We start from the raw sequence: 17267 nt of genomic DNA on the forward strand, positions 1-17267 counted from the left end.
TCACCCTATATGGGGTAAGGACTGACAATGGAAACCTGGTGTTTATTTAACAGATTTGAGAACACTTTTGTTGAAATATGAAATACATTTTGAAATAGCAAAGCAATCATTCACAGGATATTTATAATTAAAACACATATTTATCATTATTTAATCACTTTTCAGGCAATTGAAATTTGAGAAAAATACTTTTGTGAAAATATGATATATTTGATCACTTTCAGGAATATATAAAGTAATTTATAAAACACAATAATGCAAAAAATATTAAATGTATACACAGGTCAATTGTTAGAAATATTTATATATTATACTCATCAATACGGAAGTTCTAAGCGGCCATGCATTATTATAATTTTTCTGTCTTGTTTTCTCGTGATCACGACATAACGAGTTGTTTTGTCGTTATCACGACTTAATTTTCTCGTGATCTCGACATAACGAAAGTTGTTTTGTCGTTATCACGACTTAATTTTCTCATGATCTCGACATAACGAAAGTTGTTTTGTCGTTATCACGACTTAATTTTCTCGTGATCTCGACATAACGAAAGTTGTTTTGTCGTTATCACGACTTAATTTTCTCGTGATCTCGACATAACAAAAGTTGTTTTGTCGTTATCATGACTTAATTTTCTTGTGATCTCGACATAACAAAATTTGTTTTGTGGTTATCTGGACATAACGAAAGTTGTTGATCTCAACCTAAAACCTTTCTCACGACGTAATTGTAGCTATCGTGAGAAAATCAGGGTCTTCAACGATAAAGTTGCAGACCCGACAGCCTCCTTCTCAAGTGTCCAACACTTATGTGTAAGTCGTCAATCACTGACAGACACAGAGCTAAAATGTCCGAGTATTATATGCATGACAAGTATTCTATCATGGATCAATGTAGTCGGTCACACACACAACACCTTCAATATTTGGGATGGTACTTATACCATATTTTTATTTTTATTATTTCAGTTTGAGTGAGTCCCTGATCAAAGTAAAAGCGAATACGATCATCCATGATGCAGCGATGATGCTGCTTCTATAGCATTTTCTCATGCCGAATACACAGAGAAAATTAAGTCGTGATAACGACAAAACAACTTTCGTTATGTTGAGATCACGAGAAAATTAAGTCGTGATAACGACAAAACAACTTTCGTTATGTCGAGATCACGAGAAAATTAAGTCGTGATCACGAGAAAACAAGACAGAAAAATTATAATAATGCATGGCCGCTTAGAACTTCCGTACATCAAGGCTGAATTGAATTCAGTAAAAACAGTAATACTGTGAAATATTGTTCTAATTTAAAATAACTCTTTTCTATTTCAATATATTTAATCAAATGTAAAGTTGCAAAGCTGAATTTTCATCAGCCATTACTAATGTTGGAAACAGTTATGCTGCTTAATATTGTTGTGGAAACCAAAAAAAAATATATTTAAAATATAAATGATTTGCAATAATGTAAATGTCTTTACTGTCACTTTTGACACATTTATTGCATCCTCACAGAATAAAATATGAATTTCTTAAAAACTAACAGACAAACAAACAAACCTTACCTAACCCAACATTTCAAACAGCACATATGAAATTTAAATAAAATAATGTGAATGTGCTTAAATTTCATCTATTTAAATCCTTATATCACATGTCAAGCAAACGATGATAATTGTGACATAAGTTGCTGGGGTATATTTGTAGTAATAGCCAAAAATACATTCTATTGGACAAAATTATCGATTTTTCTTTTATGCCAAAAATCACTAGGATATTAAGTAAAGATCATGTTCCATGAAGATATTTTGTAAATTTCTTACCAAAAATATATCAAAACTTAATTTTTGATTAGTAATATGCATTGCTAAGAACTTCATTTGAACAACTTTAAAGGAGATTTTCTCAATATTTAGATTTTTTAGCACTCTCAGATTCCAGATTTTCAAATAGTTGTATCTCGGTCAAATATTGTCCCATTCCAACCAACAAACCATACATCAATGGAAAGCTTATTTAATCAGATGATGTATAAATCTCAACTTTGAAAAATTGATACTTAAGACAGGTTTTGTGGTCCAGGGTCACAATTGTTAAAATTACTTTGTGATACAATATAATAACTTGACCGAGCCTGAAAGACAAACTTTTCAGTCATAATCGTCATAATAAAGTGGACACAGTGTTGTCACTTATCTTAATGTATACAATTGTGGTTTTATTATGTTCACTCATTTAGCAGACAGAATATGGTATGTTATACAAAATGCATGGTATGTATGATATATTTGTCCCCTTGTATAAGGGAGGGTGAACATTATATGTCACTTTTCTGTTTATGTCCCTGTGTTTGTCATCCTGTCAAGTGTTTAATGTAATAGTGCAGTGTTTCAGAAGAAGAAGAAAAAAAATCCCTGCAATGCTAGAGATATGGAAAGCAAGTGAGCCATGGAGGGTTGGAAAGCAACACAAAAGCTGTGTGCGAGAGGGAGTGTGAGAGGGAGGAACCGAGCGAACGCTGTGATAAATTGCAGAAGCGAGAAAACGAGTCACTTGAGCATAAAATTAGATTTTACAAATGTGTTGTTACCTGACAGTTATTTGACAGAGAAGATATCGCAACACTGGAACGTATATGAATATTGCTAATCATATTGAATAAATGAGAGGTTGGGGGCTTTGACGGGGACGGATCTTAATTTACCCCTCTTTATCACTGCAGACTTAAACTTGTGCTTGATTGGCTGCTGTCATTTATATGGTAATTTGAAATGCTCTGTAACAGACTAAAATCCTGGTTTAAAAAACCCATGAAACGCTCTTCAGATAACCGCTATCACATTGTTAGTGGGGATGGACGTTTTGGACGAATGGAGGTTTTTCAGTGAAGCTTTGCAATGCTGAGAAAAAAGGTGGCTATTTTCAATTTTAATATTAAGTTTGTGTAATAATACTTGATTCATTCATACATGTATTTGTTTGCTTATTTTTAAATATCATCAAACATAGCACACATGGTATCAAAAGATGACAATATATTGTAGATTTTAAATAAATAAGGACCATTTTTGTATGTTCTGTTAATTTCCATAATAACCTGATCTATTATCTTTTAAAAATATTATCTTTATTTGGGCCTTTGCTATGATATATGTAATTAATTGTGGTTAGTTTGATTTTTGATAGGTAGACAGTCATTTATTTTCATGGAAAAGGGTATAAAGGAAGGAACTCGCATTTCTCAAGCATTTATGTTTGATATTTATGTTTATTAAGATGCTGAGTTTTCCACTCATCTACAACATCTAGAGCACCATAATTGCAGTTATGCCATTTAATTTTAGATAGATAGATAGATAGATAGATAGATAGATGATAGATAGATAGATAGATAGATAGATAGATAGATAGATAGATAGATAGATAGATAGATAGATAGATAGATAGATAGATAGATAGATAGATAGATAGATAGATAGATAGATAGATAGATAGATAAGAATGGAAAATGTGTAAATAAACAGACCAAAAAAGCAAGGCCACTATTCTTTTTAAAGAAGGCATAGTACAACAAGAGTCAATGGGCAAATGAATGTAGTTAGTTTTCAAATGACATAGAATAAAACATTCAGTAATATACCAAACAAAGTCCAGAAGAGAAAAGACGTTGATAAAATGAGAAACAGAGTCTATCTTACAAAGCTAATAAACAGTCCTCCTTTCCTTCTGTTCTTTCAGAGCTTTTTATTGCATTTGTAAGTAAATATAGGCCGGGAATGCATTAGTCAATTTGTCGTATAATCTGAAAGTCATTATGCGTTATCAATCATGACAGATTGAGTTTAAGGAATAGATGATGTCTGTTTCTGCCACTGTAATATGTCTGACTTCTGCACTCGTTCATTCGAGACAGACGCCGAGTTCTCCTCTTGTTTTCCTTCGGGAATAGACAGATGGAAGGGGATAACAGGGCAATACAGCGTTCCTTAATTGGTCAGTGTTGTGCACAATGCTGGTTTTTGCCGTAGTTGTTTAGTGCGGACTATTGTCTGTTGCTTTCTCCTCTGCCATTGTGTGGCAGGGTACCTTCAGCTTCCAGGGAGCAGCACAGCTATTCACAGGCATGCTGGGAAAGCGACCAGGGGAGTGGTGTGCTACAAAAGAGCTCCCTCTAGAAAAGCTCAGCCTGCATGCAGACATTCATCCAAAACATAATGATATTGTCTCATTGTTAGGCTTTTGGCTGAGGCTTTGGCTTGGCTGTGTGTGGTGAGTGTGTGTTCAGACTGGTACAGTATATTTGGGTACAAGGCACCGATAGAGCCGCCAGAACGCAGGGGCAGTGTCAGTTGACCCACAGCTATAAACTTGCCTTGTGCATTAATGGATTTTTTTGGAGTCGTAACGTTATGAAAAACCATACAGTATGTTAGGAGAAAATACACTGTATTTTCAGTTCTTCCTTCTTTTCTGTCTCTCTAGACTTTTTTTCTCTCAGTAACACTTTATCATACCTTTGATTGAGCGCAATAGCATTACCATACGATATACTGTACCGCTTAACATATCAATTATTAGAAAGATAATTATTTAACAGAAATGTCATACATTTCTCCATGGAGCTTCTGGTTGTAGGTTATTATTATTATTTTTATTAGCAGTAGTAGTAGTAATATTATTATTATTATTTTTGTACAGTTATACTATTGAACTGCAAAATATTTAATAATATGTTTAGTAATAATAATAATAATAATAACTATTTATTTATGTCGCTTTCACATATTAAATCATAGAGTTTTTATTTTGATGAAAATGAAATGCTTCTATTTTGTTGACAATAGATTTATAAACCATTGTTAACTGTTATCTTTTCACATGAGCAGCTCATGTTAACAGATTGAAATGATGTGTGTTTTGGTTCACAGTAAATGCTGCTCCACACAAACACCACCTCTGAAAGCCATATATAGTGTGTATTTTAAAACATGCACCATGTGCCAAGCATCTTCCCAATTTTGTATTAAATATACAGTGCATCAGATTTGTATAATTTCATTGCATTATTTGCTATTTGGTAATCACACTAAACCATATCACATTCTCAGCCATTGGTAGAATATTTAAAACATGTAAATACATATAAATACAAATAGCCAACTGGTGAGTAACATTGTTTCATATACGTTTTTACTCACATTTGGCACATGGCAAGTGCTCATTTGTAACAGTTCAGAGATTTTTAACTTTGATTCTGTTTATTGCTGAACTTTAAACCTTTTAAAAGTTTGCATGATGTTTTATTATGGGTAAAAAATAAATTGCAAGACAGGTTCTTTGTTGATATGCTAAATAGGCCATCACCACAAAAATGAAACATATTTTATCTTTTGCTCATCTTTAAAACCCAAATGAAGACATTTTTAATGAAATGTGAGAGGTTTATGTCCCTATCCACCAAAACTGTGATGCATCAAAACGTTCATAAAGACATCATAGCAGTAATCCATATGAACGGTTTAATGCAAGTCTTCTGAAAAGGCATGATTGCTTTATATGATCATCAAATTCAATATAGGCTTTTATTCGGAAGCTCAAAAGATTTTTATTTCTTCGTGTATCATGCTGGCACATTTGAGCTTCCATTTACCATTAAACGCATTAAACTGATTAAACCGCTCAATTCATATTCTTTTATTTCATAATTAGCTTTTTAAAGAATTTTTTTCTTTTGAAGAAAACCAATCATTTTTATTGCGCAATAGACAAATAACATTTTGTACCGTAAAACGTAGCTAATTTGAGCAATTTAGATGTTAGCTTATATATCCGTACCTAAACTCAGCAACTGAAAACTTGCCCGGCATCACATAAAAAAAAAACATGCTTCGAAAGGAATATCAGTATCAGAGTATATGAAATATCAGAGATTCATTCAGGAACACTATTTCACCACTAGCCCTGATGCAAATCGCGTGCTAAGAAATTATATAATTGTGTTGCGATTTACAGTCTTACTTTGCAGTGCTTTAAAAGCTCGTGGATTGTAAAGAGGTCTACAAGCAGCCGTATTAGTAAAGGTAGCAGCTGTAATGAGCACATGTTTTCTCTATCAGGCTACAACCCAAGAGATTAATTAGGCCGCCTTTGTAAAGCTGTTTCAAAACAGGAAACAACTTAATCGCAACTTAAACTGACTGATGTTCGAGAAAGGTGTGCAAGAAATCAGAGATCAAAAGTTAGAGCTCAATTTACATTTAGCCCTTTAAAGACCCCGTTTAGCACAGAGCAGTACATCAGCGTAAATATCCTGCGCCATTAACTTGTCATATCTGTTTATTCATAGAGATTCTCCTGATCGGAAACAAAGCTTCTTCTCTGCTGTTTGATGGAGGAGTCGCAAGCCTTTTCCTTTATGGCTTGTATATCTGGAAACAGCCGCATTCATTGTAAAGCTATTTGCGGGGCGTTTTTTTTTTTTTCTCCTCGCAGCAGCTGATCTCCCATTTTTATTAAATCTATTTTAGTGCTTCCGAGCAATGCGCATTTTATCCTCTTAATAGTCAAATTAGTATATACCCCAGCAATTACTTAATGTACTCTAATGAGATTTCCCCACAAAACGGCAGGATTCATTTATTTTAATGCGCCGGGGCTCTTTCCAGGGAGTTTATGCATCATGTCCCTTCAGAAGTCAAGCAGCGCTGGAGTCATAAATAGTGTGCATGGCTCAATGCTGCGCAGCTCTCTAGATTGTAGGCCTGTGATCTCCCCTGCAGCCTCGTACTTGAGCTCTTCTCCTCTGGGAGAATAACAGCGATGTTCAGGTCGTTCTTGACCTGTGCTGAGGTCTGACTCAAGAACTCTTAAATATTCATGCATTCATGGATCTACATGCTACAGACTCTAAAAGCAGGATTGGAAATATTAAAAAGGAAAGTAAAAAAAAAAAGCCCAAGGGTTCTTCTGTGTTTGGCATAATGTTTTTTCTGGTATGCTTACGCACTGTAAAATTCAGCAGGCACTTTCCACAAATAAGGTTGGTGTCCCATTGCTGATATTTTTTAAAGCTTTACAAGAACAAATCCCATAGTTTTGGTATGAAGTATTAAACATGTTAGATAAATGATTATATAAATTAACATGCATGACAAATAGGGAATTTTAAGCAAATCAGTTGTCTGGGCAATCTCTTCATAAACCCCATTTAAATCCGTCAATCAATCAATCAATCAATCAACCAATCAATCAATCAATCAATCAATCAATCAATCAATCAATCAATATTGTGATATACAGGAAGGGGATGTCAACACAAGACAAGTATTGACTATTTATTTCATGCATTTTACTCATGTTATTAAAAATAATGTAAGAACATTGAGAAATAAAATGTAGGCCTATGCACACTTTATGTATTGTATATGTTTGCATTTATGGGAAATATATATTTATCAATAAATAAAAACGAATATTAAAACTAGCTTAATTTAGGCAACCTATGCAACTTGCAACTGTGTCATATAGACAACTGTGTCTATATACACACAAGCCAGGGCTGTAAACTTTAAAAAAAAAAATTCAGTTATAATAATTTATTCAGATCAGTTATAATTTTTTTCAATAATAATAATAATATTAATAATAAATCACTCCACTTCAAGTTTCACATGCTTTAGTTTCAGCCATTATTTTGTACTCTTCTTGTGGAAAATACTAATAATATTTTAAATCCCAAATAGCATGAACCGATAATATGTGAAATTGAATTTTGTACAACCGAACAAACTTTGCTCCTCCGATATTTCTCTCTGCTCATATGTCTTTGGCTTCCAGACCGTCATATCGCTGATATACTCTGGAAAGGTGAAGCAGGTCTAACAGCATTAATCCTCAAGGGCTGACGATTGCTCAGCGTGCTCCAGATGTTATCATTTTATTGTTTTTATAGGGTTCTATTGCACAGTAAAGTCAATAAACACAGAGTTTACTTCTCCAGCTCTTCCATTGGTGGAATCTTGGCAGTAAAATGCATTTCTTGAAATCTCAGCAGATTGTTATAAAATGAATTTGCCCAAACGGCTTTAAAGTTTCAAACTTCTGTGCAAAAACTCTATCCACGAGCTATAGGCCTGTGTATGGATCTATTTTTTTTATTTTATCAGAGAATGAAAGGTGACCTGCAGGCCTTAAGGAGGCAAGGTACCTTTGATGAAGCCATTTACTTTTCTCTTTCTCTCTTTCACTCTCCTCATCTCCATTATGGCCTTGAACTTTAAAAGCCTGAGCTGTGACTGTCAGACACTCTTTCTTTCTGCTGAGCAGATCGAAAAGGGTTGCTTAAGTACACAAGCAAGCTAGCCGACAGCTCTAAATGCAAAACACCTCCAGAGGTTTGGATGTGGTGCCAGATTTCATCTCCGGGTTCAGCTTTGGTTCATTTGATAGTGATTTCTCTTGTTTTTTTAGGTGGGATCTTTGAACAAATGGATGGACCCGTGGCGCTCGTCAGCTCCGAGGAACTGGCCTTTAAATTTGCAGTTAATAATATCAACAGAAACAGGACATTATTGCCCAACACAACGTTAACGTACGACATTCAGAGGATTAATATCTATGATAGCTTTGAGGCCTCCAGAAAAGGTGAGTTGTGTAAAAATGTAAAGGTTTGTGGTTGTGTTTAGACTATTACTCACCCAAAAATTTAAATTTGCTGAAAACTGAGTCCCTCGGGTCATCCAAGATATATGTTAGTTTGTTCAAGGTAGCATATTTTGAGAAATGCAGCAGTACATCACTTGCTCACCAGTGGATCCTCAGCAGTAAATGGGTGCCATCAGAAAGAGCGTCCAAACAGCTGATAAAAAAACATCACAATAATCCACAAGCAATCCACACAACTTCAATCAGTTAACACCTTGTGAAGTAAAAAGCTGCATGTTTGGAAGAAACAAATCCGCTATTAAGGCCTTTTAACTTTAAACAGTCACTTCTGGACATAATCCAGCCCATAATCCTTAATAATGCTTCCTCCAATAAAACAGCCCATGTCCCTTTGTCTTGTATATATACCAGCATTTTTGTTTAGAACTCATTTACATTGTATGGCTTGAGGGTGAGTAATGTTTTCAGCATTTTTTTTTATTTTGGGGTGACCTTTAAGTCTTACCAGTAAGCACTAACTTGTATTAACTCTTAATATATTTATTATTTCTTTCCCACTTTAAAGGGCTCATGTTCTGATCACAAACATAGTAAAAAAAAAAAGTAATATTGTGAAATTTAAAATAACTATTTCCTGTTTGAATAAATTGTATTCTGTCTATACAAATGGTTATGACAGAATGAAATTTACCACCGTGTCGTAAAACATACAAAGGAATATTTTGCATGCAGTGACATTTCTGTTTTGACATTTCTTACCACATGACCCACCGTCTGCTTTCGCCAGCGTGCGACCAGCTGTCTTTAGGTGTAGTTGCCATATTTGGGCCGTCTCACAGCTCCTCATCGAATGCTGTGCAGTCTATCTGCAATGCCCTGGAGGTGCCACACATTCAAGTGCGATGGAAACACCACCCGATGGACAATAGGGATACATTTTATGCCAACCTGTACCCGGATTACTCTTCTCTCAGCTACGCTATCTTAGACCTGGTGCAGTTCCTCAAGTGGAAGACAGCCACCGTGGTTTACGATGACAGCACAGGTGAGAGATAATGGCTTTATGTCAGTGTGTCATTGTAAACTGTGTTACTTGAGGAAGTACTTGCAGCCAAAGAGTGTCCGCCACCTTTAAAAGTGTATTAGACTCTGTACTTCAGTGATAAGAAGCAGGAGTCTCTTAATTTTCCTGTTGCTGTCAGAATGAGTCTTCAGGCCTTGATATTCTAGAAATAGTTTGCATCAAAGTAATCGAGCAATGTTGATTCTGACAGGAGCGGGAATGGAAAGCAATTCGTCTGAGATGCAAAATATGTGATAAAAACATATGTATTATTAAAAATGCAACCAGGATAACGGCATGTTAGATTGAATGTCTGCTTTACAGTACATGTTTTCAGAGCTGTGGCACAGAGGGAAGCATTTTGCTTTCAACATTTTAGTAGATCTGCTCACAAGGGACCCGGGTTTGAATGTGGCCTTGTTTGTGTCCCGATTTTCCTGTCTCTTTCAATTAAAATTTTACATGGCTTTTAGCTGGTCCAAGACGGTCATTGATCTAACATAGTCTAGACCAGTTGGTCAACTTGGTCTTTCAAATGGCAAGTACAAATTAATGGAAATTAATTAAAGGAAATTCATCTGTGAATTCATTGTACTGTATAATGTCCTGGCAGAAAAGATTGATTGATTGATTGATTGATTTTTTCACCACTGGTCAGTAGTCAGTAATGACATGAGATCTTAGTATTTTTAATCATCCCACAATTGGAACTTTAATTGAATATTGATCAAATATTGGCCCATTAACCGAACTAGCCAATATATTGTATTGGTTGTGTCTAGTGATATCAGTGTGGTAGACCATCTTCTTCAAGGTGGTTATGGCTGTTAGGCCACATTCAACCAGCAACATACCTGTTCAAAACCTGCTTGACTCCCATAGGCTGGTTTGAGCTGGTACTGATATGCTAAGTAATTGACTCTGGCACTCAACTCTTCTTGTGCAGGTTTAATCAGACTCCAGGAGTTAATTATGGCTCCATCCAGGTATAACATCAGGCTGAAGATCCGACAGCTCCCGCTGGACACCACGGACACCAGACCTCTGCTCAAAGAGATGAAAAGGAGCAGAGAGTTTCGCATTATATTCGACTGCAGCCATATAATGGCTGCCCAGATCCTCAAACAAGTGAGTTCATACTTTTGTAAAGTGATGCACACTCATATCATACTATCCACTGATGTTCTCTCAGAACTCAAGCCCGTTTGAAGTTTTAGTCCAGATCTGGAGAAGCTGTATTGGATTTGGATCTGACGTTTTAAATGAAATATGGTATATTTTTTGCTGGAGGCAGAATGGAGATGAAGCTACACATACATGTGAACATGGACAGTGGCCCCAACATGTGTGAACTATTTCTTAATGCTATCCTTAAAAATATCAATGTGATTGCAAAAAGCCATTGAGTCATTTCTCTATTGGCACCCTTATGAAGGCCTATGAGTCGATACAAATTGGATTTTTGATTTTTTTGTAGCCCCATAAAAAAGTCTCTATAACAAATCAGTGTGAGTGCCTGGTTGCTAATGTATGTTTTAATTTCATACAGAAATATCCAGTGCTGTAGGTTTGAATTTTGTATCTTTTTTTTAGAGCACCTGTAGTATTTTTTCAGTGCCAGAAAAAGGGATTATATTTGAAATGAGGATAAAACAATAGATATGCTTCCCAAAACGAAGACTAGGGTAAAAGTATTTAGTCACTTTGGAGTTGTGAGTACTGCAGTACCTCTTGCATCATTTGTTTGAAGATGCAATTTGCTTTGATGTTTTTAGAGAATTAAACATCAAAGGTTTGTAGGCACCTAAACAAGTGTGTTAGTTTTGCAAAGCTTAAATCTATGGCTGCACATAGACTTGTATAGACAAATGTTGCAAAAGCTCAAAGTACAGTACACTTCAGTTTTGACTTTGACAGTTTTGAAGCATATGCTTACAGCTGAAAGTATAGTCTTTCAAAGTGTATCATATATATAATTGATACAATGAAGTCATTTTTGTGAGAAAAAAAAAAAAACTGAATTATGAGATACAATGTCATAATGAGATAACATTTTGAAACTATGAGATAGCAGCACATAGACTTGTATAGACAAATGTTGCAAAAGCTTCAGTTTTGACTTTGACAGTTTTGAACCATATACTTACATCTGAAAGTATAGTTTTTCGAAGTGTATTATATATATAATTGATACAATGAAGTCATAATTATGAAATAAAAAAGTCTAAATTATGAGATACTACATCATAATTATGACTAATTATAAAAAAAATCTTAATTATGACAAAAAGTTGAAATTATGTCATGTAATAACGAGATAAATAGTAATAATTATAAGATAAAAAATAGATAGAAATAGATAGATATAGATAGAAATCATGGCAAGTCAAAAATGTGAGATACTAAGTTAGAACTATGGCATACAAAATCAAAATTATCAGATAAAAGTACGAATTATGACATAAGAAGTGACAAATATGAGATAAAAACGAATAATTAGAACATAAAACAATGATTTTGTTTTCATAAATGTCAATATCTCATAATTTCAACTTTTTCTGCATAATTACACCTCATAAATTTAAATATTTAAAATTGTGTCATAATTTTCTAAGATTTATTTATCATACCATAGTTATGATTTCTCAAAACATTTTATTATGTTGTGCAAATGTACTTAAAAAAAGAAGAAGGGCTGTATACGTCACAGATTCTATGCACACTTTACGTACTCTATGCATATTTAAGTCTTCAGAGTACAGCCCTTAAAATAAACACAATTTTACAAATTTGAAGTCTCTGCCTCTTACTGCACACCTACTGGTCATTAAATATGTTGCCACGGTCAGCGATGTTGCCTATAGGATAATGCATTCATTAAGTGTGATTTAAGTGTCTAAATACTTATTGGGGCCATTACAAAAACACTATTTCTTATCTTTTATTAGCCTGAAAAATAAATACAGTACATAAAGCAAATTCTGGGATGTCAGTTAAAAACTTAGCAGTGTGGTTTTGAAAGAAATCAGTATTTATTTATTTTTTTAATCCAGAGCTGTTGATGTGAAGGGAAGATTTAGGTCTTGCATTCACAAACTTGTCCTTGCAACATCTGATAACATCGCAATTGCTATGTAGAATGTTTACCACGGGTCAAATAGGGACTGAATATTTCTTTCTCTATTTATATCTGAGAAAACAATGTCCAAGCAGATACTGCTTTAAACCTTGTACCATATTTTGCTCTTCATTTCATTTAGCATTGACGCCCCTGCATGTATCTTCCAGTTTAACTGTAGGCTGTATTATTTCACATTTGAACTTACGAAAAAGTTGTGTCATTCTCTGTGGCCCGAGTCCTCTTAATAAGCTTTGTCCCGCGGTCACCTGTCTACAACCTGTCTGCGGCTCGTTTTTCTCTCTGTCAGCCTCTCCTGAACTTCTGTCGGTGCATGTACTCCCCCTCAGGCCAAAGAGAAATAGGAAATGCAGTCGGACACAGAGTCTGTCTGAGACGTCTGTGGGCTAAATCCCAGAAGTCTTTAAAAGGCAGTCTATGCTTGTGGCTGTGTGTGTGTGTGTGTGAGAGAGAGAGACAGAGAGAGAGAGGGACTGTGAGATATAGAAAGTACAGGCACAGACATAGAAGGGGCTATTTCTGCAACCCATTGTAAGACATGAAACCATTTCTGACATTTTCACAAACTTGAGTGATTACGGTGTAGAAGAGGGAAAGAGCTCAGCATAACCTTGAGTTTTCCTCACGGCAGATGGCATAATTAAAGCAGACATATGAGCACCAAGGGAAAAGTGAGCATTTGTATGAACATTGAAGGAAATGTATTGGGAGTAGATATGACCAATGTATGAAGCAATCATTATGTTTGAATACAGGAATATGGCACTAATATTGCCATAATGCAGAAAATTTGAACAGAATCACTGAATCCAGACATTAAAATGGAACCGTATAACCCAGAATGCCATGGAATTTGGCCAAATTTAGATTAATAAATCAAAAGCTTTATAAAATTGCAATATGGAATAGTGTTTGTTAATAATGAAGCACAAAAAAATAAAAACTGTGAAAGAAATATATGTGAAATATGAAGTCTGTTTGATCCACGTGTCTTAGTCTTAATGAGTGGCACATAGCTGCTGTACATACTTTGCAAAAAATCTAATCAAATAATATAATACTAATTTGACTACATTTTAAAAGATTGCATTTGAAATAAGTTTGATGCATCCGTTAACACGCTTTTTAATTTTATATTTATATTTAACCATAAAAACGAATCCAGAATATAGAACTTCATAAATAATTAAATAAATGCATGCATACATACAAATAAACAACACATTTCATAGGGCACTGTAATTGTTAACATTTTAATAGATTATTAAATTGTTAAAGTTGTATGAATCCAGTTGATTAGAAATACTTTTTGATTATTAACTAAACAATTAGAACAGAATCCTGAAAAAAATAAACAAAAACTGAATTTGAAGTTGGACAAACAAACATACAAACAAATATGAATAGAATAGAATAGAATTTGGGGGGGGGGGGTATGGATTTCATAGGGCCCTGTAGAAATAGTAAATTAATTTTCATCCTGAGGTCATTTTGTCGAAGGTCCCCTTTCACTTCAGTTTTATGCAAAAGATCAGGATCAATATTCTTATCTTTTGTGTCCAGTAGAAGAACAAAAGTCATATTTGAGGGTGATTTCTTGAATGGCCCTTATCACCGCTAAAAGCTAGCTGCGCTAACTGTTGTGCTGTATGATACAAGAAAAACAGATGGTGAGAGAATAGTTGAATAGTTCTTCATAGTTCCACTATTTTGATTCAATCTCAGTTGTTGTCATTTTTTATTTTGTTTATTTTTTTGTGTGTGTTGGCTGCCACAATGATTGCAAATTACTCTATGACATAGTGACCTTTTTCATTGTTTTTCTACCCCACCCCTCTTCTTCCTGTAGGCCCAGATGATGGGGATGATGACAGAGTACTATCACTACATCTTCACCACTCTGGTAATGTACCGCAGTACTAACAGAAAATTGAATGTCATTTGTTCTTGTGCTGCTCCCACTTTATTTTTTGATGAATGGCTTTTAATTGCAGATGAGCTTTGGATCCAGTCTGCAATATCAATTTCACTTGACAAAACCGCCTTAATGGAGTTACCGGCACCCCAGTGTAAACATTAGCCCTTCCCTCAAGCTCTGATCAACAAAACGTCTTTCAAAAGCCTTTACAAAGGCAACAAAGTGATTGACAACTGTGTTCCACCTCTAGATTTTGATGCTCAGAAGTTCCTCACTGTCTCGCAAACACAATTTATCTTGAACAGATTTTGGTACTGTTGCTAAATCTAGTGAGCCGACTACAGAGGACTCATATATACATCATACTCAGAAAGCTCTGCTGTTATTTCAGTATCATTTATAGTATTTATTAATGATTTGAATAAACTTCTATGTCTATAGTTAGTTTTATTTCAAATTTATTATTATATTTATTAATATTTCTAGAAGCCTTTTTATTATTTAAACTTATTCACTTGGTTTTTGGTACAGAGTTTGAGTGTCCTTGTAATGCACCGTATATGTCAAGCATCTGAGTTATGGCTGCGGTTTACTGATCCTTGCTAAAGGCTTGATTACTACCCAACACACTGAAAACTAATCAACTGTGTGTTTTCATTAGATTATTACAATTTTTCTGCCCATGTGAATTGATATATGATATTTTCACACATTTATCATTTGTTATGATAAATAGGCCATAGCAGTCACCCCGAGGAGATACGCAAGTTGAATTTGACTGGAAGATAATGCAAACGAATGTACTCTATATGATTCAACTGCGTTATCTGACTGCACAATGTGATCTTGTTCGTAAATATAGGTATTTGTGCATAAAATATGTGACCCTGGACCACAAAACCAATCTTAAGTGCCATTTTTTTCAAAATTGAGATTTATACAATATCTGAAAGCTGAATAAATAAGCTTTCCATTGATGCATGGTTTGTTGGGATGGGACAATATTTGGCAGAGATACAACTATTTGAAAATCTGGAATCTGAGGGTGCAAAAAAAAAAAAATCATATTGAGAAAATCACCTTTAAATTCGTCCAAATGAAGTTCTTAGCAATGCATTTTACTAATCAGAAATCAAGTTTTGATATATTTATGGTAAGAAATTTACAAAATATCTTCATGGAACATGATCTTTACTTAATATTCTAATGATTTTTGGCATAAAAGAAAAATTGATCATTTTGACCCATACAATGTATTTTTGGATATTGCTACAAATATACCCCAGCGACTTAAGATTGGTTTTGTGCTCCAGGGTCCCATATGGTTCTAGAATGTGCATTTATATATGATTGCACAGAAACTGTGCATTTATATATGGTTGCACAGCAAATGTGTATATATGTGCTTTTTTCATTTCTAAAGCTGTGGATTTGTCAAAATATTTAGGCAGTTGAGGCATTTATACTAAGTATAAAAATAGTAGTAGATAAGTGTTTACACCAAGTATAATTAACACATTGTTCTCACAATATACAGATGGTTATAGATGTTATTCAAAGTGTAAACAGAAGTAATGTTGTGTGTACTGAAGGTAAAATATCTGAGCAATAGTAAGCAAAGTTGGTGAAATTGGCTTTTGGCAACAAGGTTGCCTATTTGCACTAGACACTGCCTTTTTATTTACGCTTAGCATAACTAGCTGCTTACAAATAGCATAAATAGCTGCTGCCCCAAATTTTTGTTTAGAAAAAAAAGTGTTTGACGACAGTGCTGTAGCAGATTATTTGGTCAGTCCAAAGTACTTTCTGCTTTGGGATCTGTAAATTAACTGTGTGGACGTTCCAGTAGGTGGCAGCAAGTGTCGTTATTAGTGAGTCGTGAATCATTTATGCAATCGATTAATTGAAATATGTAGATTCATTCATAAGCGAAGCACCTATGCCATGTTGCAGTGCAATGCTATGTCTTTGTTTGGAACTATTTGTAACTTTTGTTGACGGAGCAAAACTTGATAAACGGGCAAAATGGTCTCACGCATGAAGGATTTTGTGACAGTCCTTGGTTTTTCTTTCTTTGCTTACATTTTTATATGTTGAATTGTATAATGCAATATCACTACGTCAATCACACGTTCTTTGCCGGTGTGATATCAGTCTGGATTTGAACCCAGGTGTCTTCCATTGGTAAACAGCACTTTCCTATGTAAATGAAAACTAATTTAGTTTTTTGTGTATTTATTTTCAGATTGTTTTGAAACAATTTAGCAGTACTAAGTTATTAATTTTTATTACTATAACAGTGTGTCTTAACCGAATGTGATGCTCAGACCAAGATTCCAGTAAGCAGAAATTCTGTCCACACTGAAAGGCTGCTTGTTGCAAAAAAAAAAAAAAAAACATATATATATATATATATATATATATATAATATAATATGTATCCATCGTATATTAAACGGTTGTTGTTCTCCCACTCAGCTGGATTTAT

General features: G+C 34.4%; 1 protein-coding gene across 1 annotated transcript in view; it reads left to right on the plus strand.

Annotated features, from left to right (window-relative positions):
• LOC306887162 (glutamate receptor ionotropic, kainate 3-like) overlaps positions 1-17267 on the plus strand; it is a gene marked incomplete at both ends in the record, with an annotated part of 125986 nt that overhangs the window by 55345 nt on the left and 53374 nt on the right. The window contains 4 exons of the mRNA XM_079444707.1: positions 8466-8639; positions 9448-9705; positions 10670-10851; positions 14712-14765. Coding sequence (XP_079300833.1) covers positions 8466-8639; positions 9448-9705; positions 10670-10851; positions 14712-14765 — 668 coding nt within the window. The remainder of the gene's footprint in view (positions 1-8465; positions 8640-9447; positions 9706-10669; positions 10852-14711; positions 14766-17267) is intronic.

Source organism: Barbus barbus (genome assembly GCF_936440315.1).
Source record: "Barbus barbus genome assembly, chromosome: 21".
Lineage (NCBI taxonomy): Eukaryota > Metazoa > Chordata > Actinopteri > Cypriniformes > Cyprinidae > Barbus > Barbus barbus.